At 40.0% G+C, this 24,110-nt stretch overlaps 1 protein-coding gene across 3 annotated transcripts in view; it reads left to right on the top strand.

Moving 5' to 3' along the window:
* Nucleotides 1–24,110, top strand: part of daam2 (dishevelled associated activator of morphogenesis 2) — a 76,060-nt gene that overhangs the window by 46,003 nt on the left and 5,947 nt on the right. For all 3 annotated transcript variants that reach the window (XM_058091419.1, XM_058091422.1, XM_058091421.1), the window contains 20 exons: nucleotides 1,800–1,894; nucleotides 6,345–6,678; nucleotides 7,323–7,433; nucleotides 8,432–8,535; nucleotides 8,641–8,707; nucleotides 8,787–8,904; nucleotides 9,667–9,805; nucleotides 12,226–12,284; nucleotides 12,360–12,544; nucleotides 12,751–13,056; nucleotides 13,293–13,400; nucleotides 14,654–14,683; nucleotides 15,946–16,052; nucleotides 17,603–17,687; nucleotides 18,109–18,215; nucleotides 19,674–19,762; nucleotides 21,106–21,274; nucleotides 21,610–21,717; nucleotides 21,817–21,877; nucleotides 23,231–23,365. In XM_058091419.1, coding sequence (XP_057947402.1) covers nucleotides 1,800–1,894; nucleotides 6,345–6,678; nucleotides 7,323–7,433; nucleotides 8,432–8,535; nucleotides 8,641–8,707; nucleotides 8,787–8,904; nucleotides 9,667–9,805; nucleotides 12,226–12,284; nucleotides 12,360–12,544; nucleotides 12,751–13,056; nucleotides 13,293–13,400; nucleotides 14,654–14,683; nucleotides 15,946–16,052; nucleotides 17,603–17,687; nucleotides 18,109–18,215; nucleotides 19,674–19,762; nucleotides 21,106–21,274; nucleotides 21,610–21,717; nucleotides 21,817–21,877; nucleotides 23,231–23,365 — 2,517 coding nt within the window. The remainder of the gene's footprint in view (nucleotides 1–1,799; nucleotides 1,895–6,344; nucleotides 6,679–7,322; nucleotides 7,434–8,431; nucleotides 8,536–8,640; nucleotides 8,708–8,786; nucleotides 8,905–9,666; nucleotides 9,806–12,225; nucleotides 12,285–12,359; nucleotides 12,545–12,750; nucleotides 13,057–13,292; nucleotides 13,401–14,653; nucleotides 14,684–15,945; nucleotides 16,053–17,602; nucleotides 17,688–18,108; nucleotides 18,216–19,673; nucleotides 19,763–21,105; nucleotides 21,275–21,609; nucleotides 21,718–21,816; nucleotides 21,878–23,230; nucleotides 23,366–24,110) is intronic.

Raw genomic sequence — 24,110 nt, 5'->3', positions numbered from 1 at the left:
TGTTACATCCATGACACATAGTCTTGCAGAAAGTCAGTGTATTTACTATTATTAAAAAACAAAATAGTGGGTTTCTTCTACCCATAAAGAAGTCATGCGATTGCCTTTGATTCGATACTCTTGTGGATTTCTATGCCCTGGATGACTGATAATCTACACAAACTTTTATTGCAAACATATTTTATACACACGTATGGTCCAAATTAAGAATTTGATTAGCTGTGCTCATCGCTCACACAGTTAAGATAGCTTAAGGGCATTATTCTGGCTCATAGGGGGTATTTCTACTAATACATTTCAGGGAATACCCTCTGATAGTGTACCAACCGGCTTTAATAGTATCCCCATGTGCATTTTGGCCCCAAGTTAGAATGGCCTTATAAATAACAGATGTAGAAGGATTCGTCCAGATGCAGCTCGCCTCCCCAGCGTTTGTGTCCAACTTCCCATTGACTCACAACGCATTCATTGCCAGAGCCAAAGTCTTCACTGGCGTAAATTGTCTCAACCATATGGACGTGAGGTTGAGTCGACACAATGGTTGTTTTGACCGCTAGGTTTCTCGATTAAACATTCACACATTGAACAGACGAGAAGGGTTGTAAGCAGTGAAAACATGTGGAGGTGCCTTTGCTAGACATCTATTGTTAGCTCATCTGTCCCGTCTTGGAATGGAATATTTATACACACCTTACATCTTGACAGCCTTTTAAAGGCTTATGTTTAAGAAAACGGGGGCCCCCTTTTAAATAAATATCTTTTCGGTCAAATTAATAGGCAACCACTGTGACTTGCTTACTGGTAAAACACACTGTTGAACCTTCACACTTGGCTTGCAGCTTCCAGGGAAAATGTCTGGAGATTAAACAGAAGCCCCTGTGGTCCTGACTGAATGGCAGCACAGCAGCAGTTTGATGTCATTGTACAGAGCCTTGATGTTATATAGAAATATAATAACACTTCCATGTTTGTCTTTTTTTTAAATAATGAGTTGTACTTTTTTCCCCTAACCTTGCTCATTTAGCAATTTATTTTGGAATTTTGCATTGCTTCACATTATCTCCCTAATGGAAAATGACATAACATCCAGGGAGACTGGTTTATTTGTGGTCTCGATAATGTGTAATAATAATCATGTGGTCTCTCACGGTAATATATGAGGAATTATGATGTCATATCCATAAATCTGATCACATCCAATAAAAAAAAATCCAATAGCCGATTAAAACAAAATGCTTCAATGAGGCGAGATACTGTGCCATACGTGGGTTATCGTGAGCAAATCAAGCGCTCTTACACTCTTACTCAACATTGCTATGTTACCCTTGGGGCCTGGGGTTTGTTCCTATCGCTGCTGCGATTTGAAAAGTGTAAAAATGTTTGCCAGAGAGGACCAAGTGCTAAAGCTATTTTATCATGGAAATTATGCCACTGGATGAACAGCTTTTTGCCATTATTGAAGATTTTGTCGCATAATAAACCACAATTTGGACTTCTGAGCTGCCGATTTGATATGATATTTGGTAAGGTGGAATCCACCTTTGAGTCATTACCTCCAGGCGTACATAAACTACAGTTAAATCAACACCAATAGATGTAAAATGTTATTAGTGAGAAGCAGGAAGTCATCTATATTAGCTTGAAAAATATAAAATATATATTGTACATCCCTAGTTTTTACGTTCTACTCCCACATACGATTAAAACTGAACAAATATTTGTCTTTGTTACAACTGAAAACTCCAGGTAAATTATTCTACAGCATTTAATATGTGTCTTTCTTTTATTTTTCTCACCAGATGCAAACCCTGTTTGCGTTTGATGAGGAGGAAATGGAAATGAGGAACAAGGTTGTGGAAGATCTGAAGACAGCACTTCGGACTCAGCCAATGAGGTAACCTGTGAGCACAAACATACTGTGTAATGCACTGTGCGAGTTCTTTATAGTTTATCACATTATCACAGGCTTATAGATTTGAAATACCACTGATTAAAGTTGATATTTTGTAGTATTTTGGTCCTGATCCAGGGTATCTCTCCTCAGCAAGGTAATCAGCAGCTGTTCGGCCTCACTTATCGGCAATTGTGGATTTTCAGCCTTCCAATAATACAAACCACATCAGCAACAGCAGCATTAATGTTTTTCAACTTGTGCCAGTTGGATGATGCAGACGTCTGGCCCCAACCTGTGTGTTGACTTCTCTAAGGAAACTATGATGTGACAAACCTAATGTACAGAGTGACAAATGCTCAATGCAGACTTTGTAGCTGGGTCATGTCTGGGTTGTGTAAATCTATGTGGGGCTGGTAGCCCGTGTGTATGCATGCTTTTATGTGAGTGTGCACATCTGTGAGTAACCAAAAAGACCTTCACGCAATTTAAATGTATTTATTATCACACATTAATCATATTTGTTCCAGTAAGGAATATATGTGTGATTAAATAAACAGCAAACTTACCATTAACTGAAATAGACTGTGGTCATTGCCAACTGTGTGCTAACTGTGTACTTATTTGAGAACAAATGGCTTTGATCATTCACATTTGTGTTTTCACACTGAGACTTTGCTAACTCAACATTTAAGTTGCATGATAATTAATTCATCTCTAAGAATTCCAGGTAATCCTGGTGGAGTCATTATGTTACAGCCGTGTAGAAGTGAGATTAGTGATGATTTATCCACCATATCTTACTAATTTCTGAAGTTCATTGAAGCAGTTAGCAGTGTTTTGTGGAATTATAAGTACACTTTCTCCAGAGACAAATTCAACAAAATTTAAGTGATTGTGATAGGAGAAATATATGAATCTATCACTTTGTTCTATGCAGTCCAACCCCCAAAAAATCCAAAATGTTCATCATAGCTGATGATGCTTGATCAGTTCTGGCTTTATTTATCCTTTCTGGCTCATTTATGCTTTGACCAGTCAGCTGACCAGTAATTGGCATGTCTCCCCTTTTTTCATTTACAGTATTTAATAAGCTCATAAACACCACACAATCTCAATTATTCAGCATTGCACCTGCGTCTGCGTAATTATCAGAGTGAGTTGTCGCTCATTAAGTCACAGCCGTGTTGTGGTTTAGCAGGTGTTTTGCATAGCGTATGAGTTTTCATAAAAATGCTACGCTAATGTGATGACATCTCCATGCATAAGTCAAAGAAATACAGTGTGTTTGACTGATGTTAATGTCTGACGAAAGTGTTTGACATGTGATTGTCAATTTCATCTCGACACATCATTTATACGTTTTACTCTGTCTGTGCTTAGCTTTGATTCATGGCTGTGTTGGGTCATTGCCGAGACTGGCTGTAGTCCTTCCTTTTTCTCTGCCGTTTAAGAGTGGCAGCTGCTGTGTGGTGTGACAAGGCTCTCCTGTGCCCGCAGACCCCTTTTTGCTTGGCCACACGACCAAAACACATGGCGGGCATAAAGGGGGCCAGGTGGAGAGACCAGACGCAGCATTGCTTGCAAACTGCCACTTTAAAACGTAGCAGCTGGATGCAAGCATGTCAGGATTGTTGTCTTTGAAATGTCATCAGCATGCCAGATGCTTTTGAAAGTGGGCAGCATGCAAGCATGTTTGCGATTACTTTACAGTATTATGTACTTCATTCAGAATGTTATGGTTATGATTATTGAAACTAATAAATCTAATAATAATGGATATCATGAAAGACAATATCGAGGGTCTCTACTCTAATAAGCTACGCATTGTACACTTAACTATTATCAAAGGGCACTTTTTTGCAAACTTTACTGTGGTACAATAAAGTGAACTTTACAGCTTGGTTGAAATGTGTATCTTCGGTTGTACCTTAAATATTTAATGTTGCTCATTTTGCTCATTTTTTTCAGACAAAATGGCAGTAATCCAAGGGGAAATTAGGCTTTTTGTGAAGTTATGAGCGTCATTCTTTCTCAGAACGTACTACAGTCTGTGGCTCTTGTCAAGCAAACCATCATAAAGACACTTTTAATATGTTTCCAGTTCAACTTTCTGGACATTCTTTCTAGTCAATTGTGCCAGTGTCAATATCGCTGTAAATGTTTAGCTACTATATGATTAATGAATGCATCACAGATTCAGTCACATTAATATGTTGTGTACTATACTGTCTGTGTTGTGGGCGCCACATGGCCCTTGAAACTTGACTGCTCCCTGCGGATTTGCAGATAAGCTACTGCACAAGAGACATGATATACAGTACTGTACAAGTCACAGATGTGATGTGGACTCCCTGTTTTAGAGCACTTATACGCTAGGGTTCACATGAAGTATGATTTATGTGCTGGAAAACTGTGTCAATATCATATGGGTTCTCTTACACTCTCCACTCCATTGTAATGGTGCTATGCTGCAATACTGATGATCACCTCTGTGCAAATGTGTGGAAACATGATGGTTAAATGGTTATAGGAAGTGAAAGGAGCATCTGAAGACTGCTTTCTAAATTCTCTATTGTCAGGAATAGGGTGTGTATAAAGGTTCTGCTCCAAATTGGCTTTGGCAAATATCCTATTCTACTGAAACGGTCCTTTTTAATGGCTTTATGATCATTTAATTATTGTATAATATAAACGTGATTGAAGTTAACATAATCTTTGACCATCATTAGCGCTGTGTCAGCATATACTACCTCTACCTCAGTCAATTGCATTCCAAGTTAGACTCTTCTTTTTCTTACAAGTGTGTGTGGCTTGGCTTGGTACTGTTAATCTTCGCCTGGGTTCATATTGTATGCTGCAATCGTTTTTGTTCTTTTTCTTCTGTCTTGAAAACAATCCCGGTGGGTTTTCAAGTATGCAGCGGTTATTCCCTTCCAGAGAGGAAGGAAAGACCGGCCTATACTCAGCTTGCATGCCAGTCAGATAGAAGGCAAAGTCAAAGCAGAATGGGAGCTACTGATTCATGCACTGACAGAAACGGCAGGGAGAAGACTGGAGAGAGAGATTATAGTGTAGTAGTAGTATGTATTGTGTGATGTGATGTCTGTCTTACAGTCCAAAAAAAAGAGTAGCAGCCCCTTGAATCTCCTTCACCTTCGAGTACACCCAAGAATAACATCTTTCACCCTGTCCTTTCCATACGTGTCATTGCTTCTCCACTATAAAATATTTCTCTCTGAGGTGGTCTTACAATTCTTGGACAGAAATATGGGTTATAGTCTCTTGTCTAGCCAAACACTTGTCACTGATGCAGTGGTGGAAGGTGAAGAATCCGTACAGTATCTAATAGTGGATTTATTTATATTTAGAGACTGCAGCTCCTGTTAAAAAAAAAAAAAAAGACATACGAAGCACACTGGCTGCTGATAGATTGGTTGTGTGCCTCAAGTGATCTAACTGATTGTCAAATGATTTTATTTCTTTGAGAAATGTACGTATTGGCCATGCCAGGTAAAGTGTGTGTGCGCCTTTGCTGAAAATCTGGAATTGATTGAGTTTAAGTAGAAGAACATCTGGCCTCAATGTAGGTGCAATAATAATTTACATGTTTTTGTAGTTTCCATAACCAAAAAAAAAAAAAAAACCAAAGAGGTTGGAACTTAGTCCATGTCCTTTTGACAGTGTCAAAACAATGCATCAGCCACAAATCCTCTCTATCAGCTTTTTTTTTTTTTTTTGTCTCCCACTATTTGTCCGCTTTCTCACCCTCTTACAAGCCTGCATTTGTTTCATGTTATTCATCTCGGCCATCAGGAATCTGACAGTGTGGGAAGTTCATTTGTATGCTGGCTGTGACGCTGCATGTTTACACATCCTGTCTTTCAGCTCCTCACTCGGGGAGGTTAACAGCTCACCGCTCTGATATTTAGACCATGTCTCTTAAGTGACTGTATGGTGTGAAATGTTTAATTTCTGGTGAAATGTGTCGTCATTTCTTTCTGCAACTGTCATATGATGATGTGTCTTTTTCATCCCAAATGCACTGTCTGGATTTTTGATTAGAGCAGAAGAGGGGACATCCTGCACAACAATGCATAGGATGCTGATAGTGTATAATTTTATCTATGTCACTAATATTTAATTAATCTTTGTGGGCCTAACATAACTAGAATAAAAATCCACTGGATAAGTCTGCAGAATACAATGTGGTTGCCACAGTAGTGAAGAAAACGCATAAATTACACCTGGTTGACAGAAAGAAAAGCTCAACCGCAATTCAATAGAATACAAAAAAAAAGCCTCGAGGAAGAAACAAAACACATGGCCAAACATCTGAGAATATCTCAATGTTGTACAAGTTTGACACATTTTACAGTGTCAGGGGTCAGGTTTTGATTTACAAACACTACAAACTAAGATAGTAATTTAACTTTCCTTTGTCCACTTTCAGGTTTGTGACACGCTTTATTGAGCTGGACGGCCTCACTTGCCTGCTCAACTTCCTGCGCAGCATGGACTATGAGACCTCAGAGAGCCGTGTCCACACGTCTGTCATCGGGTGCATCAAAGCCCTCATGAACAACTCCCAGGGCCGCTCGCATGTGCTCGCTCACCCGCAGAGCATCAACACCATCTCACAGAGTCTGCGGACGGAGAACATCAAGACCAAAGTGGCGGTGCTGGAGATACTTGGTGCAGTGTGTCTTGTCCCTGATGGACACAAGAAAGTGCTGCAGGCTATGGCTCACTACCAGAAATACGCTGCTGAGAGAACTCGCTTTCAGGTGAAGCAGTCTTACTATTGAAGTGTAAATGTTGTCCTTGAACTGTCTCTTAAATGGTGGAACCTTAGAGCTTGAAGCTGATGGTGTTTATGTGAAAAGCTAGACTAACATGATGCTTAAATAAATCACACTGTGATCATTTTGATGACATGGAGACTCGAGACATTTTGACCTCAGGCTAAGTCAACACACCTGAAGACCATTACAAAGTTAGGTGAGGACATCCTTAGTTCAAGAGGTCAAGAATGTTTAGTGCTTCAGTGTCTGTCAGACCTGAGTCAACAAGACACACTTTCCTCATCCCGCTGGGGTGCGTGTTAAATCATGCCACTTTTGGCTAAGTTCACACTCGGAGCAACGTAATTCACCACTTATGATGACTTGTGATGTTGCTTTGTGTTTGAATCAATCTTCAGAAGTATGTCTGGAGTTAGTTTTAAGACTGATTGAAAGGACTGTGACCTCTTGTTGTTATCTGATCCCACTACTGTTAATTTACAACAATTTATGGGTGATTAATCAAGATTGCAGTCAGTTCTGAGACCTTTCCCCTGGTATACTTAAACACTAGCTGGTCACTTTGCTGAGGTCAGGCATTCCTTAAATTAAACAAACTTGTTGACAACTCTCCCGTCTGTTTGTAGACACTTTTGAATGAGCTGGACAGAAGTACAGGACGCTACAGAGACGAGGTCAACTTGAAGACGGCCATTATGTCCTTCATCAACGCTGTGCTCAACGCTGGAGCGGGAGAGGTCAGCTTCAACACATTTGTTTAGATATTTTAAGTATTCTGAAAATCTGCTGTGATTCGTGTATTAACAAAGTACAGTATAAGTAGTTTAAAAAATCTACTAAAGAAAACTGCTGCCTTTTTTGGATGGAGTTGCTTTTTTTGTGGATGTTGGATTATGCACTTATCCCATCTGGAGTGCACGCACTTACTCCCTAATCAATGACAATTTGATATATGTACTCTTCTGGCGCTGGCATTAATCTCCCTGAAATGTACTCCCACCTCCATTCAAATATGTGATTTGCTTATTGTTACTTGACGTTTGAGCTTCGCAGTGCAGACTGATGTATGAGCAGAGTTAGACACCAGAGGGCTGTTTTTGCATTCATGCGAAGTGGAGGTGTCACATAGGAGTGTGTTTGCTGTAAATCTCAGTTTAAGTCAAATAGCTTCCATCATATTTGCACTCAAACATGGATTTTTCCATAAAATAATTATATACATGTGTACAAATAAAAATAGAAGTAATCACTCAGTTTATTTATATAGCACCAAATCAGAACAGCAGATGTCTCATGGCATTTTACATATGGTGGTCATATTCATAAATGAAAAACAGAACCAACTGAAAACCCACATGAGCAAGCGCTTGGCGACGGAGTAAAGGAAAAACCGGAGGACACTCCAAGATGTTAGAGCAAGACACTACACAGCACACATACATGGCAATAGGCTGCAGGCCAGAGTAGTACTAACCAGAGGTGATCGTTTTTGTGATTGTCGTTGAAAGGCATGTATTGACAATTGCAGATCACATGCTTTTCCACTGAAATGGGCCAATATTGATCTAGATAAAATGCCATATTTATTTTAAACATTTTGTCTTGAGAAAATAGTCATTTAAAAATCATGACCAATAGTAAACTAAACAACACAATTTGTAAAGATAAAAGTACAAAGTATGAAGCTTTTCACTTAAACAGTCAGTGAAATCATCATTGTCTCTCGTGTCTCCAGGACAACCTCGAGTTCCGCCTCCACCTAAGGTACGAGTTTCTGATGTTGGGCATCCAGCCGGTCATTGACAAGCTTCGAGAGCATGAAAATTCCACTCTGGATAGGTGAGTGTGACAACAATAGCATCAAAGACTGTCCACAATCGTTCTACCTTTTTGGCAAAGGCAAAAGCATCCTATAGTTCTCAGTATTAATTATTGTCCCATTAGGCATTTGGACTTTTTTGAGATGGTGCGCAACGAGGATGACTCTGAGTTGGCTAAAAGGTTTGATATGGTAAGTAATACTGGAACTGTATATTCAGGTGTGATTTCTGTCTCAACAATAATACAAGAGTGGTACTTTTTGTCAACAGACCCATGTAGACACCAAGAGTGCCGGTGCTATGTTTGAGCTGGTTAAAAAGAAGCTGAGCCACACAGACGCCTACCCACACCTCCTTTCCATCCTCCAACACTGCCTGCAGATGCCCTGTGAGTCATTACAGTTTATTGGCAGTCAAATTGAGAGGAAGCTGTTGAGAGACAGTAACAAATTAGTAGTATGTCATACCTGCAATACTGGGTAGCACTGAGGAAAATTGATATTGCTCAAACTATTCACCACTAACAGTGACTGGCTCTTTTCTGTTATAGCCAATAACTTTGTGCTGCCCCATGAGAATTTTTCACACTTTGCAAGTGGATTTTTGAAGCTGAAGTTTTGCAAAAATCCTCATCCTTATTTTACACTTACAACACTAAAAGGAATGCCCAGCTGGAGCCTATCCCAGCTGGGCGAGAGATCACAGGACACATATAGACAAACAAACATTCACACTCACATTCATACCTATGGACAATTTGGAGTCACCAATTAACCTAGCATGCATGTTTTTGGAATGTGGGAGGAAACCCACGCACGCACGGGGAGAACATGCAAACTCCATGCAGAGATGCCCGAGCGGGGAATCGAAGCCCAGTTTCCTACCTGCGTGCTAACCACTCTCCACTATGCAGCAGACATAGAACATGATGCCCAAAATTTACAGCTAAAGATACACATTAGACTTTGGACATTGTCAGCTTTGGCTTTAGTCAGCCTTCCAAATCCTTCCTTGTTTTCATGTAGAGAAATTATACCTCAAAGTAAGTCTTTCCTGGAAAAGACTGGCAAATAGTCCTGCTTGGACACAGTTATTTTTCCCATATTTTTTGGCATCGCCTCAGCATTTATGTTTTGATCTTTATCTTCAGATAAGCGTGGTGGAAGCACCATGCATCACTGGCAGCTTCTCGACAGGATCCTTCAGCAAATTGTCCTACAAGATGACAAGGGGGAGGACCCTGACATTGCCCCTCTGGACAACTTCAGTGTTAAAAACATCATTCGCATGTAAGTAAAATACATTTTAAAAGTTCCATCTATACCGTTTATGCTGGAGCCTATTCCAGCTGTCTTTGGGCAAGAGGCAGGGTACACCCTGGACTTGTGGTTGGGTAGTGGTGGCACAGCCCAGGTGTCGAATAATTGGAATATTATTGGTTCTTCTCATGTTTCGCTCTTAGACTCATGAAAGTATCCTTGAATTCTCATTTTGTGGTTATATGTGAAGGAACCATTTATTTTCCTTCCATTGCATCAACTGCCATCGTTGTATTTTAATATATGAATGAAAAAGCACATTTCAGTAGAATTTACATTACAGTAGAAAGTCATGATGTCAGACTATTTGAAGACAACCAGTGAAGTGTACATTCGCTGTAATCAGCGGACACGCATTTCTCTCAGAATTCACCATGTTTAACCCCATTTATACAACGCAGAAAATATGCTTTTCGATGAACAAGCAGTTGGTGCACACTTGATGAATGCAAATGGGCATTGTTGGGATTGTTGTGACAACATTGTTTAAAAAAAAGCAAAGAATCAAAAACCCAAATTTTTCCTTAAACATTCTCCTGGTGAGAATATGATTCGAGCTGATAATATGATTGTTCAGGAAGGTGAGGCAAAGTGAAGCTGGCAGCAGGGGGTCTTGGGTAAAGTCTGAGGAAGCCGTGCTCTGTGGCACGAAAGCGGAAACCCGAGATCAAAAGGAAATTGCTGTAATCGCATTAGTCAGGCAGGCCTGCCAAGTGATCCATGTTTAGGTGCAGCCAAGCAACTACTTGGCTTCAAGTCAATGGTTTTATTCAGGGAAACCCAGGTACTTTGGGTTTGTTTACTTTTGAAGTCTTTTTGGGTGCAGCCGGTCACTGACCGACCTGCTGCTGTGACCTGGGTTTTAAGTAATGGGTTTTAAGATAAACTGGGGTTGTGCTCAGTTGTCCATTCATGTATGTATCGCTGGCTACATTTATATGGACAGCAATAGTGCAATATTTCAAAGACAATACTATCCACCCATTTTCTATACCGCTTATCCTCACAAGAGTCGCGGGCATGCTGGAGCCTATCCCAGCTGTCTGTATCCCATCTTTAGCCCATCTACTCCTATCGCTGTACTGTACACCAATTCAGTCACTATTTTTGTGTTGTTAGCACACATGGAGTGTAATTCTTTCCAGTAGCGCCTACACAGCAAACTTTGGACAGTGCGTCCAAGTACAGTCATTACAGTGCATTAAAGATGGATAGGGGATCCATCACAGGGATGCAAACCTATCCCTCCTGCCAAAGCCTTGTTGTGTTTCCATAAACGCTCTTAAAAGTAAAGTATGACGGGAAACATGATTCATAAACTGAGATTCCTACATTAGTTTGGCAGCTTGCCGTAGTCCCTCACAGTTAATGGGTGAAAACATTTGACTCGTGGCGTGGTGGTTTGGGAGGGAGAGGTGGGGGTTGTAGAGGTTAAATCAGCTGCTAAAACAACCTGGAGTTGTTCATCATATGTGGTCACTATGATGAAACCTGACCCACATTCAGTATTTCATTTTTTCCACTGCTTTGTAAAGATACTCAACAATGAAATGGTCATAATGCCAAATGTGTATTATTATTAGATGGCCTTGGATTAAATTATTAAAAGAAGACTATTGCAATCAGTATATTTATTTTATCCCTCGTGGTAATTGCACCTCACTATTTTCTGATGAGTGAATAAGCAGATTTCATATTGTTTGGGTGAACTTGAAAATGCTAATGAAAATGCCAAGCATTATACCGTGAGTGACGGGCTGTCTCTAGGTGACATTGATTGCAACCCAGCAATACACACAATTTCTTAGTGAACTGCAATGCTTTTCTACTGTAAGTGACACATGTTATCCTCTTAACTCCAGCCAAGGCTCCTGTCGATACTCAAGGTTTTACTTAAGTCTTTTTTTCCTCCCAAATAATGTTTTTTTTTGAACAATCCATTTGACCAGCTACCCCACCCACCTTTCATCTATGTTTATCTCTTACTTGTTGTACTTCTTCTCTGATGGTATCATTATATTTTTTTTACATGCTTACATTTCTTACATCTGCATTTCAATTTAATCTGTATCCAAATAACTTTGCTTAACAACAAACTTCCAACTAAACTAAGTGGTAAAAAATGCAACTGAACAGATTTAAAGCACTCAGCACTAATATACTAGACTGTGCTATCTGCAACAAGCGAGTCAATGTTGGACAATCGGTCAAATCAGTCTCATTTAAAAATGTGTAATCGGCAGTGATCATTTTGGATGTTACATGCATCCAATTCTAAAATTCTCTGGTTTGACTTAGTTGGACTGCTGTTGACTCCCAGATGTCCTGTGGAACCTATACGATTCAACAGCCATTGCATTGATGCTCAATAAAGTTTTCCTTCTTCACAGGCTGGTTAATGAGAATGAGGTAAAACAGTGGAGAGATCAGGCTGAGAAATTCAGAAAAGGTAAGCCAACATTGCACGGAGAACATGTCTTATGATGTGTATCTGCAACTTGGTGTGTTCTTGTTCACCCTTCAGATCATGTTGAGCTACTTGCCAAATTGGAGAGGAAAGAGCGAGAGTGTGAGACCAAGACCCAGGAAAAGGAGGACATGATGAAGACTCTGAACAAGATGAAGGATAAGCTCCAGCGTGAGGGTGTGGAGCTGCGCTCAGCCAGGGAGCAAGTCCTGGATCTATCATCACGCATCAATGACATTGCTGTAAGAAGTGCTACTTTAATACTAGAAGAAAATATGCAGTATACTTTGGTTCAAGTTGGTATTTCATTTTTATGAACACAGTACAAATTTTTGTAGTGTAATACAGTAATGTAATTGCACAACATGGAATTAATGAATTTTTTTTATTTTCTTTTTTTCTGTCAAAGCTCACAATCAACTTAATACTGTATTTGTCTCTTCCACAGGGTGGCAGTGTGTCATTCCCGCCACCTCCTCCCCCTCCAGGCGCACCTGTGGCTCCACCTCCACCCCCAATGATGGGTGGCTTCCCTCCACCTCCTCCTCCTCTGCCTTTCAACTGCCCACCGCCGCCCCCGCCGCCACCACCCCCACCTGGCATCCCACCCCCTCCACCAGGAGCCCCGCCCATTTTCGGAGTACCGCCTCCTCCCATTCCTGCATCTTTCAGTTCGGCAAACACGCTGCGCTCCAAGTCCATCCCTCAACCTTCTCATCCGTTGAAGTCCTTCAACTGGGCTAAACTTGGCGAGGTGAGTCTTTTTTATGTCATGATTATGTTAAAGAACTTTAAGGAAACTGCACTTTTTTTTCAATCTTGGCATGAATGCAGGTTTTTGTCTTTTCTGTGCATCGTAAAGATATAAAAACAAAAAGACGCACTTATTACCACACATAAGCTGCCTACAAAGACCAAGTGCAGTTTTTCTTTAAGAGATAGAAGCACACACTGTTGTTGATTTTTGCTTTGTCTTTTTCCATTCATTAGCATATGGTCAATGGTACCATCTGGAGTGACATTGATGACCTAAAAGCCTTCAAGATCCTCGACCTCAAGGACATAGAGAAGATGTTTTCAGCCTATCAGAGACAGCAGGTTAGTATTTGTGATTGAAGCCCAGCCAGGGTTTGGACATGCATGCCAATGGCACGTGTTTGTTCCATGCAATGTTTACATATAAGAAGACATGTTCATTGTTTGGAATAACATTGTTTGTCTGGAATAACAAAAGTTTCATTCAGCCAAGAGCCTGAGTCCAGGATAACAGGCAGCTAGCTGTTCACAGCTGAAACACATTGTAGAGTTGGAGCAGAGATGAGACTGGTCTTTATAGCATTTGTGTGTGTGTGGGAAAGATGGCCACCATATCTCCACAGCGTCTTTGATCAGTATAGACAGAGAATGCAGTCAGAAGTGCTGCAGAAATAAGGAAATAAGCACCTATGACCTAAATAGCAGTTACGTCTTTCAATGCACGAATGACAAATTTGTGATAATGTTAGCTGCAATTGTGAATTAGTGATATATTCACTGAAGACTTATTTCGGCGCCCCTGTACAAAAGGGTAATAAACTCAGTTGATACAATAATAGATATATAAGATTATCAAAATATGGGAGCAACATACTAATCTCAGTGTGATGCAGTCCAGATTGATCCAATTACAAAGTAAGGCCACAATTCATCCTATTATATTGCAAAGGTGTACCTAATGTTATGCTTGAGGAGTATATATATATATATTTATTTTTCTCTATGCCTTTCAATCCTCATAAAAATGTCTCATAATCAATGCAATTTATACTGTATACAATAACATCAATAAGTAGTAGTGTAGCAGAAGTAGTAAAATAATGATATAAACTATGAATGAATTACATTTTTAGAAAGTGATGAATACATGAGAAAAATATTTTAAAGTCAGCATTAAGGTCTAACACTTGAATGTGTGTTCTTCAAAGAGCCAGATAACACGCTTTTCTAATGACCAAGGTAGCAGCAAACTTGGGAAAATATACCAACATTTTTCACACAGGTTTAAATGTTCTTTCATAGCCAGAATTTATGCAGAGTCACTAAAGTTATAGATGACCAGATCAGGTTCAGACCATTGCTGTAATAATTGGTCATATTTCTATATTTCCATGTCAAGGTAGGCGTTGATTGACTTGAGAATGTATTGTAATATTATTGGTGTTATTCACAAATGCAATGCAGCTTTTTTTTTTTTGAGCTGGCTTTTTAGCTTCAGCTTGTAGCGTGCTCTATAGCCAACACTGTGTTTCTTGCTTGGAGTGCTAATCTTTGCATGTGTTTTGTGTCTCTGTGCTCACCGACTGCCTGCTCAGGACCTGCTCACTAACCAATCCTTCAAGCAGGTGAGTTCGCAGCTTCTTCATGACACAATCACCTACCTTCAATTCAGCTGGTGCCTTGTCTTTTTGCGATGCAGCAGGTGGCCGCAAAATGCTACATTTTTTTGTTTTTTTACTCTGTGTCTATGCCACATAACTCATTCATCCATATAGACTACAGAGCCATTCGGATTGTTGTTTTGGTAATGTGCATAGATTTTCATCATACTTTTTTTTTCTTTTTATAACTGCAAATGTTTCCGAATACACAGTTCATTGAAGTAATACGATAAAGGCTTGAAGCTGATTAGTTGTAAATGTGGATAACTGCACCATGGAGGGCCATAAATCAACTTTAAAGCAACAAACAGCAATAATTGTCATTTTCATGTTTCAATGCCTTAACTGTCAAGTTTCCATTTGGTTTATAAATTTTCAGCATGCAAATATAAGAAGGAGGGGAAAAAAATCTGTCTCTGCCAGTTAAACCTGTTGTAAAGAGAGAGAATTGTTTCCAGTTTCACTGCTTAGCGCAGGCAAATTAATCTTTAGTGTCAGCGTAGAGAACTTTGGGAAACCCAATGAAAGTAGTCATCCTCAAGTGCCAACTTCCATCTGCTGCCATCCTTTGGAGGTTAACGCAAGCACGTAAAAACTTGCATCAGATTTATAGAAGTCACACCCAACGACCTCAAGAAAGACTCTTTCTAGTAAGCAGGAAGCCACCTCACACACACACTAAATAGACTGTTTTAAGAACACAAACACTCTTATAACACATGAGATTTTTTTATACATTTTACATTTGTGTGAGGCTCATAAAAATATCTGACGCTGTCCAAACCAAGTTTGAGGCTGCATGCCATGTGTTTGCAGTGGTGACTCACTTCAAAAAGTCTTGTTTGTTTCTTTGTTTATTTTGGCACTCCTAAATCTTGTGAATGACCGGGTACGAGAACTACTTGAAATTTCCTGGGATCCAATGTCAGTTTAAGCTCCTCTGAAATGACCAGGATAAGTCCCTTTTAAGAGTGACTGAATGTGCAGTTAATGACTGCAAATGTGATTTAAACTATTTGAATTGACAGCAATCTTTTTGTTCTGCACTGAAAATACGCTGGATTTTTTTTCTATTTTTCAACATGCTCCAAACACAATATCACATATTCTCTGAATGCATTAAAGATGTTACAGATGTTGTAAATAACATGTCTCATTGTGCCGGAGACCCATCTATGAACCATGTAAAGACACCCATTAATCTCTTTGCCTTTTTCTTTCTGCAGAAGGAGACAGGTTCTATGGATGATTTATATGTAAGCACAAGGAAAGTCAAGGAGCTGTCAGTCATAGATGGCCGACGTGCACAGAACTGTGTCATCCTTCTTTCAAAGTACGTTCCCATGCAATATCACACCATCAACAAACAGTTATATTTTGCGGATTTATTAGATAGATCAGTGCAGCTAATTGGCACTGCAGTTACAGTAACCCACGAGGCAGGGTCTTTCCTTTTTGTCTGCCGCAGAATATGTGAGGTTATATTTACTCCCCCCAGTTGCCGTCAATTCCCTTTACATTTGACCTGGAATCAATTGTCATCATTCAATGTCTTCTAACAGCATGATCCAAAGCATTTTTGAGACTTTGATGACCCCTCTCTCAGTTCAGATCAATAAACAAGCTTCCTGGAGCCTTACTTTGTCCAAGAAATATGCAGCAGGCCCCTCAACTCAATAATGTGTCAATGGTGCATGAGCCAGGGGGCCAGACCCGACCCAAAATAAGGTCAGCAACCAGTCAATAAGGCTTCAATGTGCAGACTGGCCATGCTGTTATTGATCACCTTCACCACTTAGCACTGCTCAGGGGCACTGGGAACATGTGACAGTGTTCCCAGGACTGACACCAGACCAGATTTGTTAGCAAAACTTACTGGGATATCCAGACTGTATATCCAGCCAGACAGTATTTCCAATCCACCTGGAATTATCTGGCTTATTTTATCTGGAAAAGTATAATGCAATCTGCTATACTGTATGTATGCTTGTGTCCCTATTTTCAGGAGCAATTTGAACATCACGCCAGAAATTGAATTTTACACTCTACCCAAGTTTTTTTTTAACTCTGATAGTCACGCAAAAAACGTGTATTGACCATATTGTATGTTACCGATGTTCTAGAAAACCTAACACTAAAATGCTAAAGCTACTTACCATTGGGAGACATCTTGAAGTAACCTCTTTTCTTGAGAAACTTGCCACTGTCCAGTCTCTACTTCCGGATCAGATTCGGGATCCAACGCACATCCACAAGGCTGTATTTTGAAAGCGGACATTTTAAAAAGATAAATTGCTGTGTGGCGACCCGGTAATCAGGGAAAAAGCCAAAAAAATAATAAAGCTGTTAACTTATATATAAATCCTACATCGTTTTTCAACTCCTATGAAGTTGGGTTCGGCAGCTATCAGGAAGTCCTCCTGAGCTGTGACCAACCACAGCGCAGTGAGCATGCCTCGGGGGCGGGACGTGGATGGAATAAATTAAAACAGACTATTTTCACAGGAAGCACGAAATCCAAAGAAATACAGCTGCAGTAGGTGCAGATTCTGGAATAGGTGCAGATTCTGGAAGATCTAGAAAGCGTTCTGTGCTGGCTATCGTGTGTAGCTGCTCTGAATGAGTCCACAAGTCACTATAAAAGGGTCGAAACTTTACATAATAGGTCCGCTTTAACTAAAAATATGCTAACCGGGGCGGACGCTCACGATGGTTCCACTGTATAACAAAAATGTGGATCTTGAAATAATAATAATGATGATGATGTTCAGTGTTGATTGACGATGTTTCTTATTGTGGTGTGGTTGAAACATACCTCATGAAGTGGCCTGTGAGTGTGCAATATGTTGCCTTTTTAACCACATTTGTCTTCTTCTTTTGAAGATTAAAAATGAGCAATGAAGAGATTAAGAGGGCAATCCTAGAAATGGATGAACGAGAAGAGTTGGCCAAAGATATGCTGGAGCAGGTGAGTCTTCGTACTTCAGACCCGTGCAACATAATCGTAGTGATTTCATTGATGGGGGAGATATGAGTGGTTTTAATATACAGTATACTTTATATGTGATATTTTTCTGTGGATGTCTTAAATTGCTTTATTGAAATGTGGCTTTTTATTACTTCCTTTTTTCTGAGTATAATTCATTGTTCTGATGTTTTTCTAAGAAGAGCAAAACTCAATTTCATAAACCAGCATTGATTTTCTCCTCCATCAACAAGTCCACATGATAACATACGTACACAGATAGGCAGATTACTCATCTTTTTTATTTATTTAATTGAAACAGATGGATTGGTTTTGCCCAAAATATGTGCAGACTCAATAAATACTAAATGTTTCTGCTGGCCCTGCAAGGCATTCAAATCACTGTTACCTCTGTGTGTGTTAGTTGCTGAAGTTCGTCCCTGAGAAGAGCGACATTGATCTCCTGGAGGAGCACAAACATGAACTGGACCGCATGGCCAGAGCAGATCGCTTCCTTTATGAAATGAGCAGGTAGACTACTATTGTTTTATCATACACATAGTACTTTCATAAAGGGTGATTCCAAACACACCTAGCAAGCCTCCAATATTTGCTTTGTTTAATGATTAAGTATTAAGATTAAGTCTGTCATTGCAAGGGTAAATTCAGGTTATACTGTTTTTCTTACTTGGATCACAACACATAATCCAATTCCCATGCACCACACTTAAGCATCAATGCATCCCATAATACGACATGCATCACCGGAACGAGTGAGGGCTGACACAAAGAGCAGAAGCTCCTCAGTGGTTCTAACGGGTTGTTTTACAAAGCTGATTAAAGCATTTGTGTTTCCTGTTGTGCACGATGATCCAGTCCACTGTATTTCCATTTGACTACATCTCTTGGGGTCTGTGGAATACATGTCAGATAATTGTCCATTTTGTAACATTGAATATTTCCAGATTACTGTTGAAGTCCTCACACTCTCCCGAAGTTTAACAAGCACATTTACTGGTAAACAATGAAACCTCGGTTTCCATAATCTCTTCCAAAAAGTCAGATGTATTTTTCCCTTGAGAAATAAAGGCTAATAAATGCATTCTAAAAAATAAAAAATAAATAAAAATACATGCATGACAGACTGAATGAAGTGGACAAATGAATATTTAACATCACGTTTACAGTACCTTATATTGAAAACTCCTGTTGGCATAGAAAAGATATGGAAGAGGTGAGAGGTAGGAAGAGATTATCTCCCTGTAATAGTTTGTTTTACTGTTTGGTTAACACCTCTACCCTTTTCACAACATTAGCTTCTTTAGTTTCTTCTTTCTTCACTTATCGTTGATGCGGACTTCCCATACCTCCTGCCAATATTGACTACGCATACACCATACACCACTTTCATACCTTACGAGTTGAATTCAGTAGTGTTTCTCATTTGCTAAGACTCATAACCTCCTGTGGCCCATTGTCGGGATATGAAAGTCTTTTAGCTTATCTTATAAGAATAATTTAGCACAGGCTACACAGCTAGGAGACCAAAGTTCGATTCCACCCTCAGGCATCTCTGTGTGGTGTGAGTGGTTGTTTGTCTATATGTACTCTGTGATTGGCTGGCGACCAGTCCGCCTCTCGCCCTAAGACAGCTGGGATAGGCTCCAGCACGCCTTTATGGTAAGCAGTAGAAAATGAGTTAATTAATCTTTTATCACAAAGTGAACAACTAAAAGGTTTTTTCTCCAGTGTGCTGTGTCATGTGAGATGGTAGGTTTGATTTTCAAGAGAATCGTTCACCACACACTGATGATTTTCTAGAGAATCGTTCACTACAAATTAAACAACCAAATGCTTTTTCTCAAAATTTAGCCAATTTTTTTTGGGTCCATAACAAAATTAGGAAATACAAAAAGCGAGCTTTCTCTGAAATTACAAGCGTTCTAGATTTGAACTTGATTCCCATTGTTCCCCTTGTCTTTTCATTAGAATTGACCACTACCAGCAGAGACTGCAGGCTCTGTTCTTTAAGAAGAAGTTTGCAGAGCGCCTTGCTGAAACCAAGCCAAAAGTGGACGGTAAGGAGACCACTCAATTGCACATGTGTTAACTTAAAATGTCACGTCTATACAAAAGTCACACCGCCAGGCTGCTGTGATTAATTTATTTCATTTCAAACAGCTGAAATGTAACATGATTATTTCACTTTAGTTCAAAGGTTTATTCTGCAGTTTTAAAATGGAGCACAAGATGTTCTTACGGCAAGCTAATAATGTAATATTGTAGGATAATCAAATGCAAAAACTGTCATCAGCAGTGAGCCCATTAAAGTTCCTTTTTATAATGTCTTGTCAAAGCTCCAATGTGGGTTCAGGACAGCATGTGTGCACGAGTGCGTGTGGATTACTGAGGGCGTATTCTGCAAACAGGCTTCCAGGTTACCCAGGAGGATGTTTTGGAAAACTGGCCCATGTTGAGAGGGAAAGCCTTTGCTCATAAACATGCAGCTCAGCTCAAAGACCTGGAGGGGGAAAATAGACTTCTAATGCGTTCTATTGTCAAGTGTGTATGCATGTTTGTTGTTTTTTTCCGCCGATGGTTTAATTGTGTATGTGTGTGCTGCAGCATTTTTCTCTCTACTCAAATTGCGTATATCTTGTGACGTTACTGGCCATCAGGATTGGAAAGAAAACAGAAGCCTAATCCTGCAAGGATTGAGTTCAGATCCAAGTCTCTGGAAACCTTTGTTGTTGGATCCAAATGTTCCCAAACCGCACATACTAAGTTCTCAATCATGTTGCGTTGTGTTACCCCAGATGAGACTATAATTTCCTGGACCACCCAACATGTTTAATAGAAGAATTTTCAAAAGATGGAGCAGAGTTCAACCAGGCTGTTCTGTATCAAGTAGAACACTGTGAGGAGACTCGGGAGAATCATTCTAATGCTTCATCATGGCACAATGAGCTGGAACAATAACAATATGGATTATAATGGTTTTAGCATTCACGCTGAGGTTTCCTCTGTGGGGAGAGGGAAGCACCTGCACTTTGCCAGAGAGGCCTGTTCTCCGGGGGAAGGAAAGTGACAGCTCAGAGTTTGGAATATTCCTTCTTCCTCCTGCTGTTATATAAGTACATGGAAGGATTTGATGGGCTTCCCCGCTGAGTTGCCCACTTTTTGAAAGCTTTATTGATCAATCATTGTGAAGGACATTGAAAATAGGGAAACTGTACGGCTAAAGCTTGTTTCACTGTTGGAAAAAGACGTAGATGTGTTGTATTAGATCACTGTAGGCTGTTGAGGAGACCTAATGAAGTGAGCCTTTGAAAAACTGATTGACACACTTAACAAATGTACTATCAATCTCCACACTGAGGATTTTCTGTATTCACTTTTCTCACTTTGTATTCTGCCACAGCCATCCTGAATGCTTCCAGGGAGGTGGTCCGAAGCAAGAGGCTTACTCAGATCCTGGAGGTCGTGCTTGCCTTTGGCAACTTTATGAACAAGGGCCAGAGAGGAAATGCGTTCGGGTTTAAGGTCTCCAGCCTCAATAAGATTGCTGACACCAAGTCAAGCATAGACAGGTGAGCAGATGCAGACTATGACTGATGACCAAGACATTGTGTTGTGTACACAGTTAGGGTTTTTTTAGCAACTTACTTCAATGTTGAGGACTATTTCATTTTCTTTTCCTTAAAAAAAACCTTATGGCCATGATGCAGTTAAAGTGTGACATGCCATCCATATCTGTAGCATTTGTCTGAATGTGATTTATGTGATCTAGCGAGTATAGCACAATTGTCTCACAAAATCTAACCAGGCTTTCCTGCATTTTGTTGTCTCTATTTACATTCATAAGGGCAAATGCAGGTTTACTTGATTCTAAGTTTTGTATTTCCGCCCTCTCATAATGTACCAGGAACATCACCATGTTGCACTACCTGATCATGATCTTTGAGAAGAACTACCCCGACACGCTACACATCCAGCTGGACCTCAGTAGCATCCCAGAGGCTGCAAAAGTCAAGTGAGTATGATCTTGTTTCAGCATATAGTTGAAATGAAACAAAATGTAACCTTAAACATGCATAATTTTTAATGTGTTTGCTGTTTGTTTTGTTTCTAGTTTGTCAGAATTAGAAAAAGAGGTGCACAGTATAAAAAGCGGACTGAAGGCTCTTGAGGCGGTGAGTTTGTGTTGTTTGCTTCCAGTGGTTCTTCTCATGCCTGTAATTATGTTCTTTGGGAAGGGCACACATTAACTACAAGGGGTGAGGTTTTTAATGCAAATACGGTTTCAGAGAAGCATACACCGTACATCTCCGGTCAGAGGTTTACGTACTCTCATCATGGCCTTCAATGTTTTCATTTTGGGCCCTTACAGTCACCTAAATCTTCTATCAGGTTCCAGAATGTGTTTTAATTTCAGGAAGCCAAGCTCTGTTAACTTTTCATTGGGGCTCATGATTGACTACAGCTGATAGTTTCTCTTTGGCAACATAAAAGGATTTGTTTGACAGCACTCGGCTGTACCAATACTCAGAAAAACAAAGTCCAAGGAATTCAGTGAATGAAGTAGACATGTTGGGAAGCCATATCTAAACAACTACAGATTCCAAGATCAACAAACAATTGTACACATGTACGTATTAATTCAATGTGTCATTACTTTGCTACATACTGTCACACCTTGATGAAAGGAAATTGGTTAGCATGTTGAAGAACAACCCAGGAATCTTTAAAACTGCAAGTGAACTCAACTGAAATTTGCATGTGACCACTGAGACAAGCCAAGATTTGTTGGTCAGACAAAACAAAGATTATACTTTTTGACCATAATGACAAGATATAAGTTTGGAGGTGTCGTGATGATCGTGGAAGCAACGGACAAAGAGCAAAGAGGAGGACTACCTCTAAATTCTTCATCACCTCAAATGCAGCAAAACGGCTGAAACTTGGACACTTGTAGTGTTCCAACAAGACACTGAGCCCAAACACACATCAAAATCTGTTTTTGGAACGATTACAGCAGACTAAAAGTAAACTTCTGGAATGGTCTCAACTTAAACTAAATAGAGCATTTGTGGACTATGCTTAAAAGCCAGTCCGTGCCAGGAAACCAACCAGTTTAAATGAATTCTACCGGTTCTGCCAAGAAGAGTGGTCAAATATTCAGCCAGAGTGATCCCAAAAGATTGTTGATGACTACAGAAAGGGCCCATTTGAGGTGAAGCCTCCTAAAAGACATTTGAACAAGGATTGTATGTATATTTGAATCTGTATTCATCATATTGATTTTGTGTAAATTAGATATAATTCATAAGAAATTCCAACTTGTGCATCCAGAATAATTGACGGTGTATGTTGTATTATTATTCGACCCCAGAAAAAGAGTAATGGCCCAAAATTGACATTCATCCCGAGGATGAGTGAATGTAAACCTCTGACTGCAACTGTACACTTAACCACATTTACAATTAAGTAAATTAATTAATATTTAGCTTCTATGTGAAACATTTCCTGTTTTTTTTTTGCACCAGGAGCTGCACTACCAGCAGCAGAGCAGAACGAGGGAACGTGGGGATAAGTTTGTGGCTGTAATTGGTGACTTCATCACCGTGGCGGGCTTCAGCTTCTCTGAACTGGAAGATCAGTTGAGCGAGGCCAAGGACAAGGTAACCACTAAACAAGCCAGCCGTACAGTAAAAGTGTCTCACGAGTCCATACGGGTGGCTTGAATATGAATCATTAGGCAGATAAGAGAAAAGGAAGATGAAAGACTCAACTCTTAAGGGAGGAATGATAAAACTTGCTTTTGTCCAGTGTGGCGGGCGGGGGGGGGGGGGGCGCAGCATAGAAATATTAGTCTGGATTCTTGAGACACATGCTAACTCGCAAACTAGAGACCTAAACGGTAGCCTTCAAGTTATTTCCTTTAAACTTAAATAGCCAAAAACTTACCACTTCCACACAGATAGGGGGGATAACTATTAACAGTTATTTAACCTTTAACATGAACATTAATCAAACGTAATAATTTTTTCTGGGTACATGCTACCATACAGCATCCATATCAAACTTGCGCGGGCCGCACTAACATTAAACTTTCATATCAAGGTGGGGGTCTCAAACTAGTGTCCTGCGGGTCACATTTGGCCCGCGGGCCGCGTGTTTGAGACCCCTGATTTAACGTCTGCTGGCTGTCCTATTGATATATTGTGGAACAAATTGGCAGATAATGGAAAAAATGCAGTGTTCTTCAATGCCCCATTCTACATCTTACTACTGACATCGGTGAGCAATTCTTATCAGTCTTATCAGTCATTTTCCATTATTAGCCCTCCCCAAATGTTGAAATGATCAACTGTGTGTGATAGACAGGGAGGAGGAGCGGTCTAAGGCCCCTCAAGTCGTTTCCCC

The sequence above is a fragment of the Doryrhamphus excisus genome, chromosome 13 (assembly GCF_030265055.1).
Source record: "Doryrhamphus excisus isolate RoL2022-K1 chromosome 13, RoL_Dexc_1.0, whole genome shotgun sequence".
NCBI classification, from domain to species: Eukaryota; Metazoa; Chordata; class Actinopteri; order Syngnathiformes; family Syngnathidae; genus Doryrhamphus; species Doryrhamphus excisus.
The sequence above is the reverse complement of the archived record's forward strand: the minus strand, read 5'-3'. Positions and strand labels throughout refer to the sequence as shown.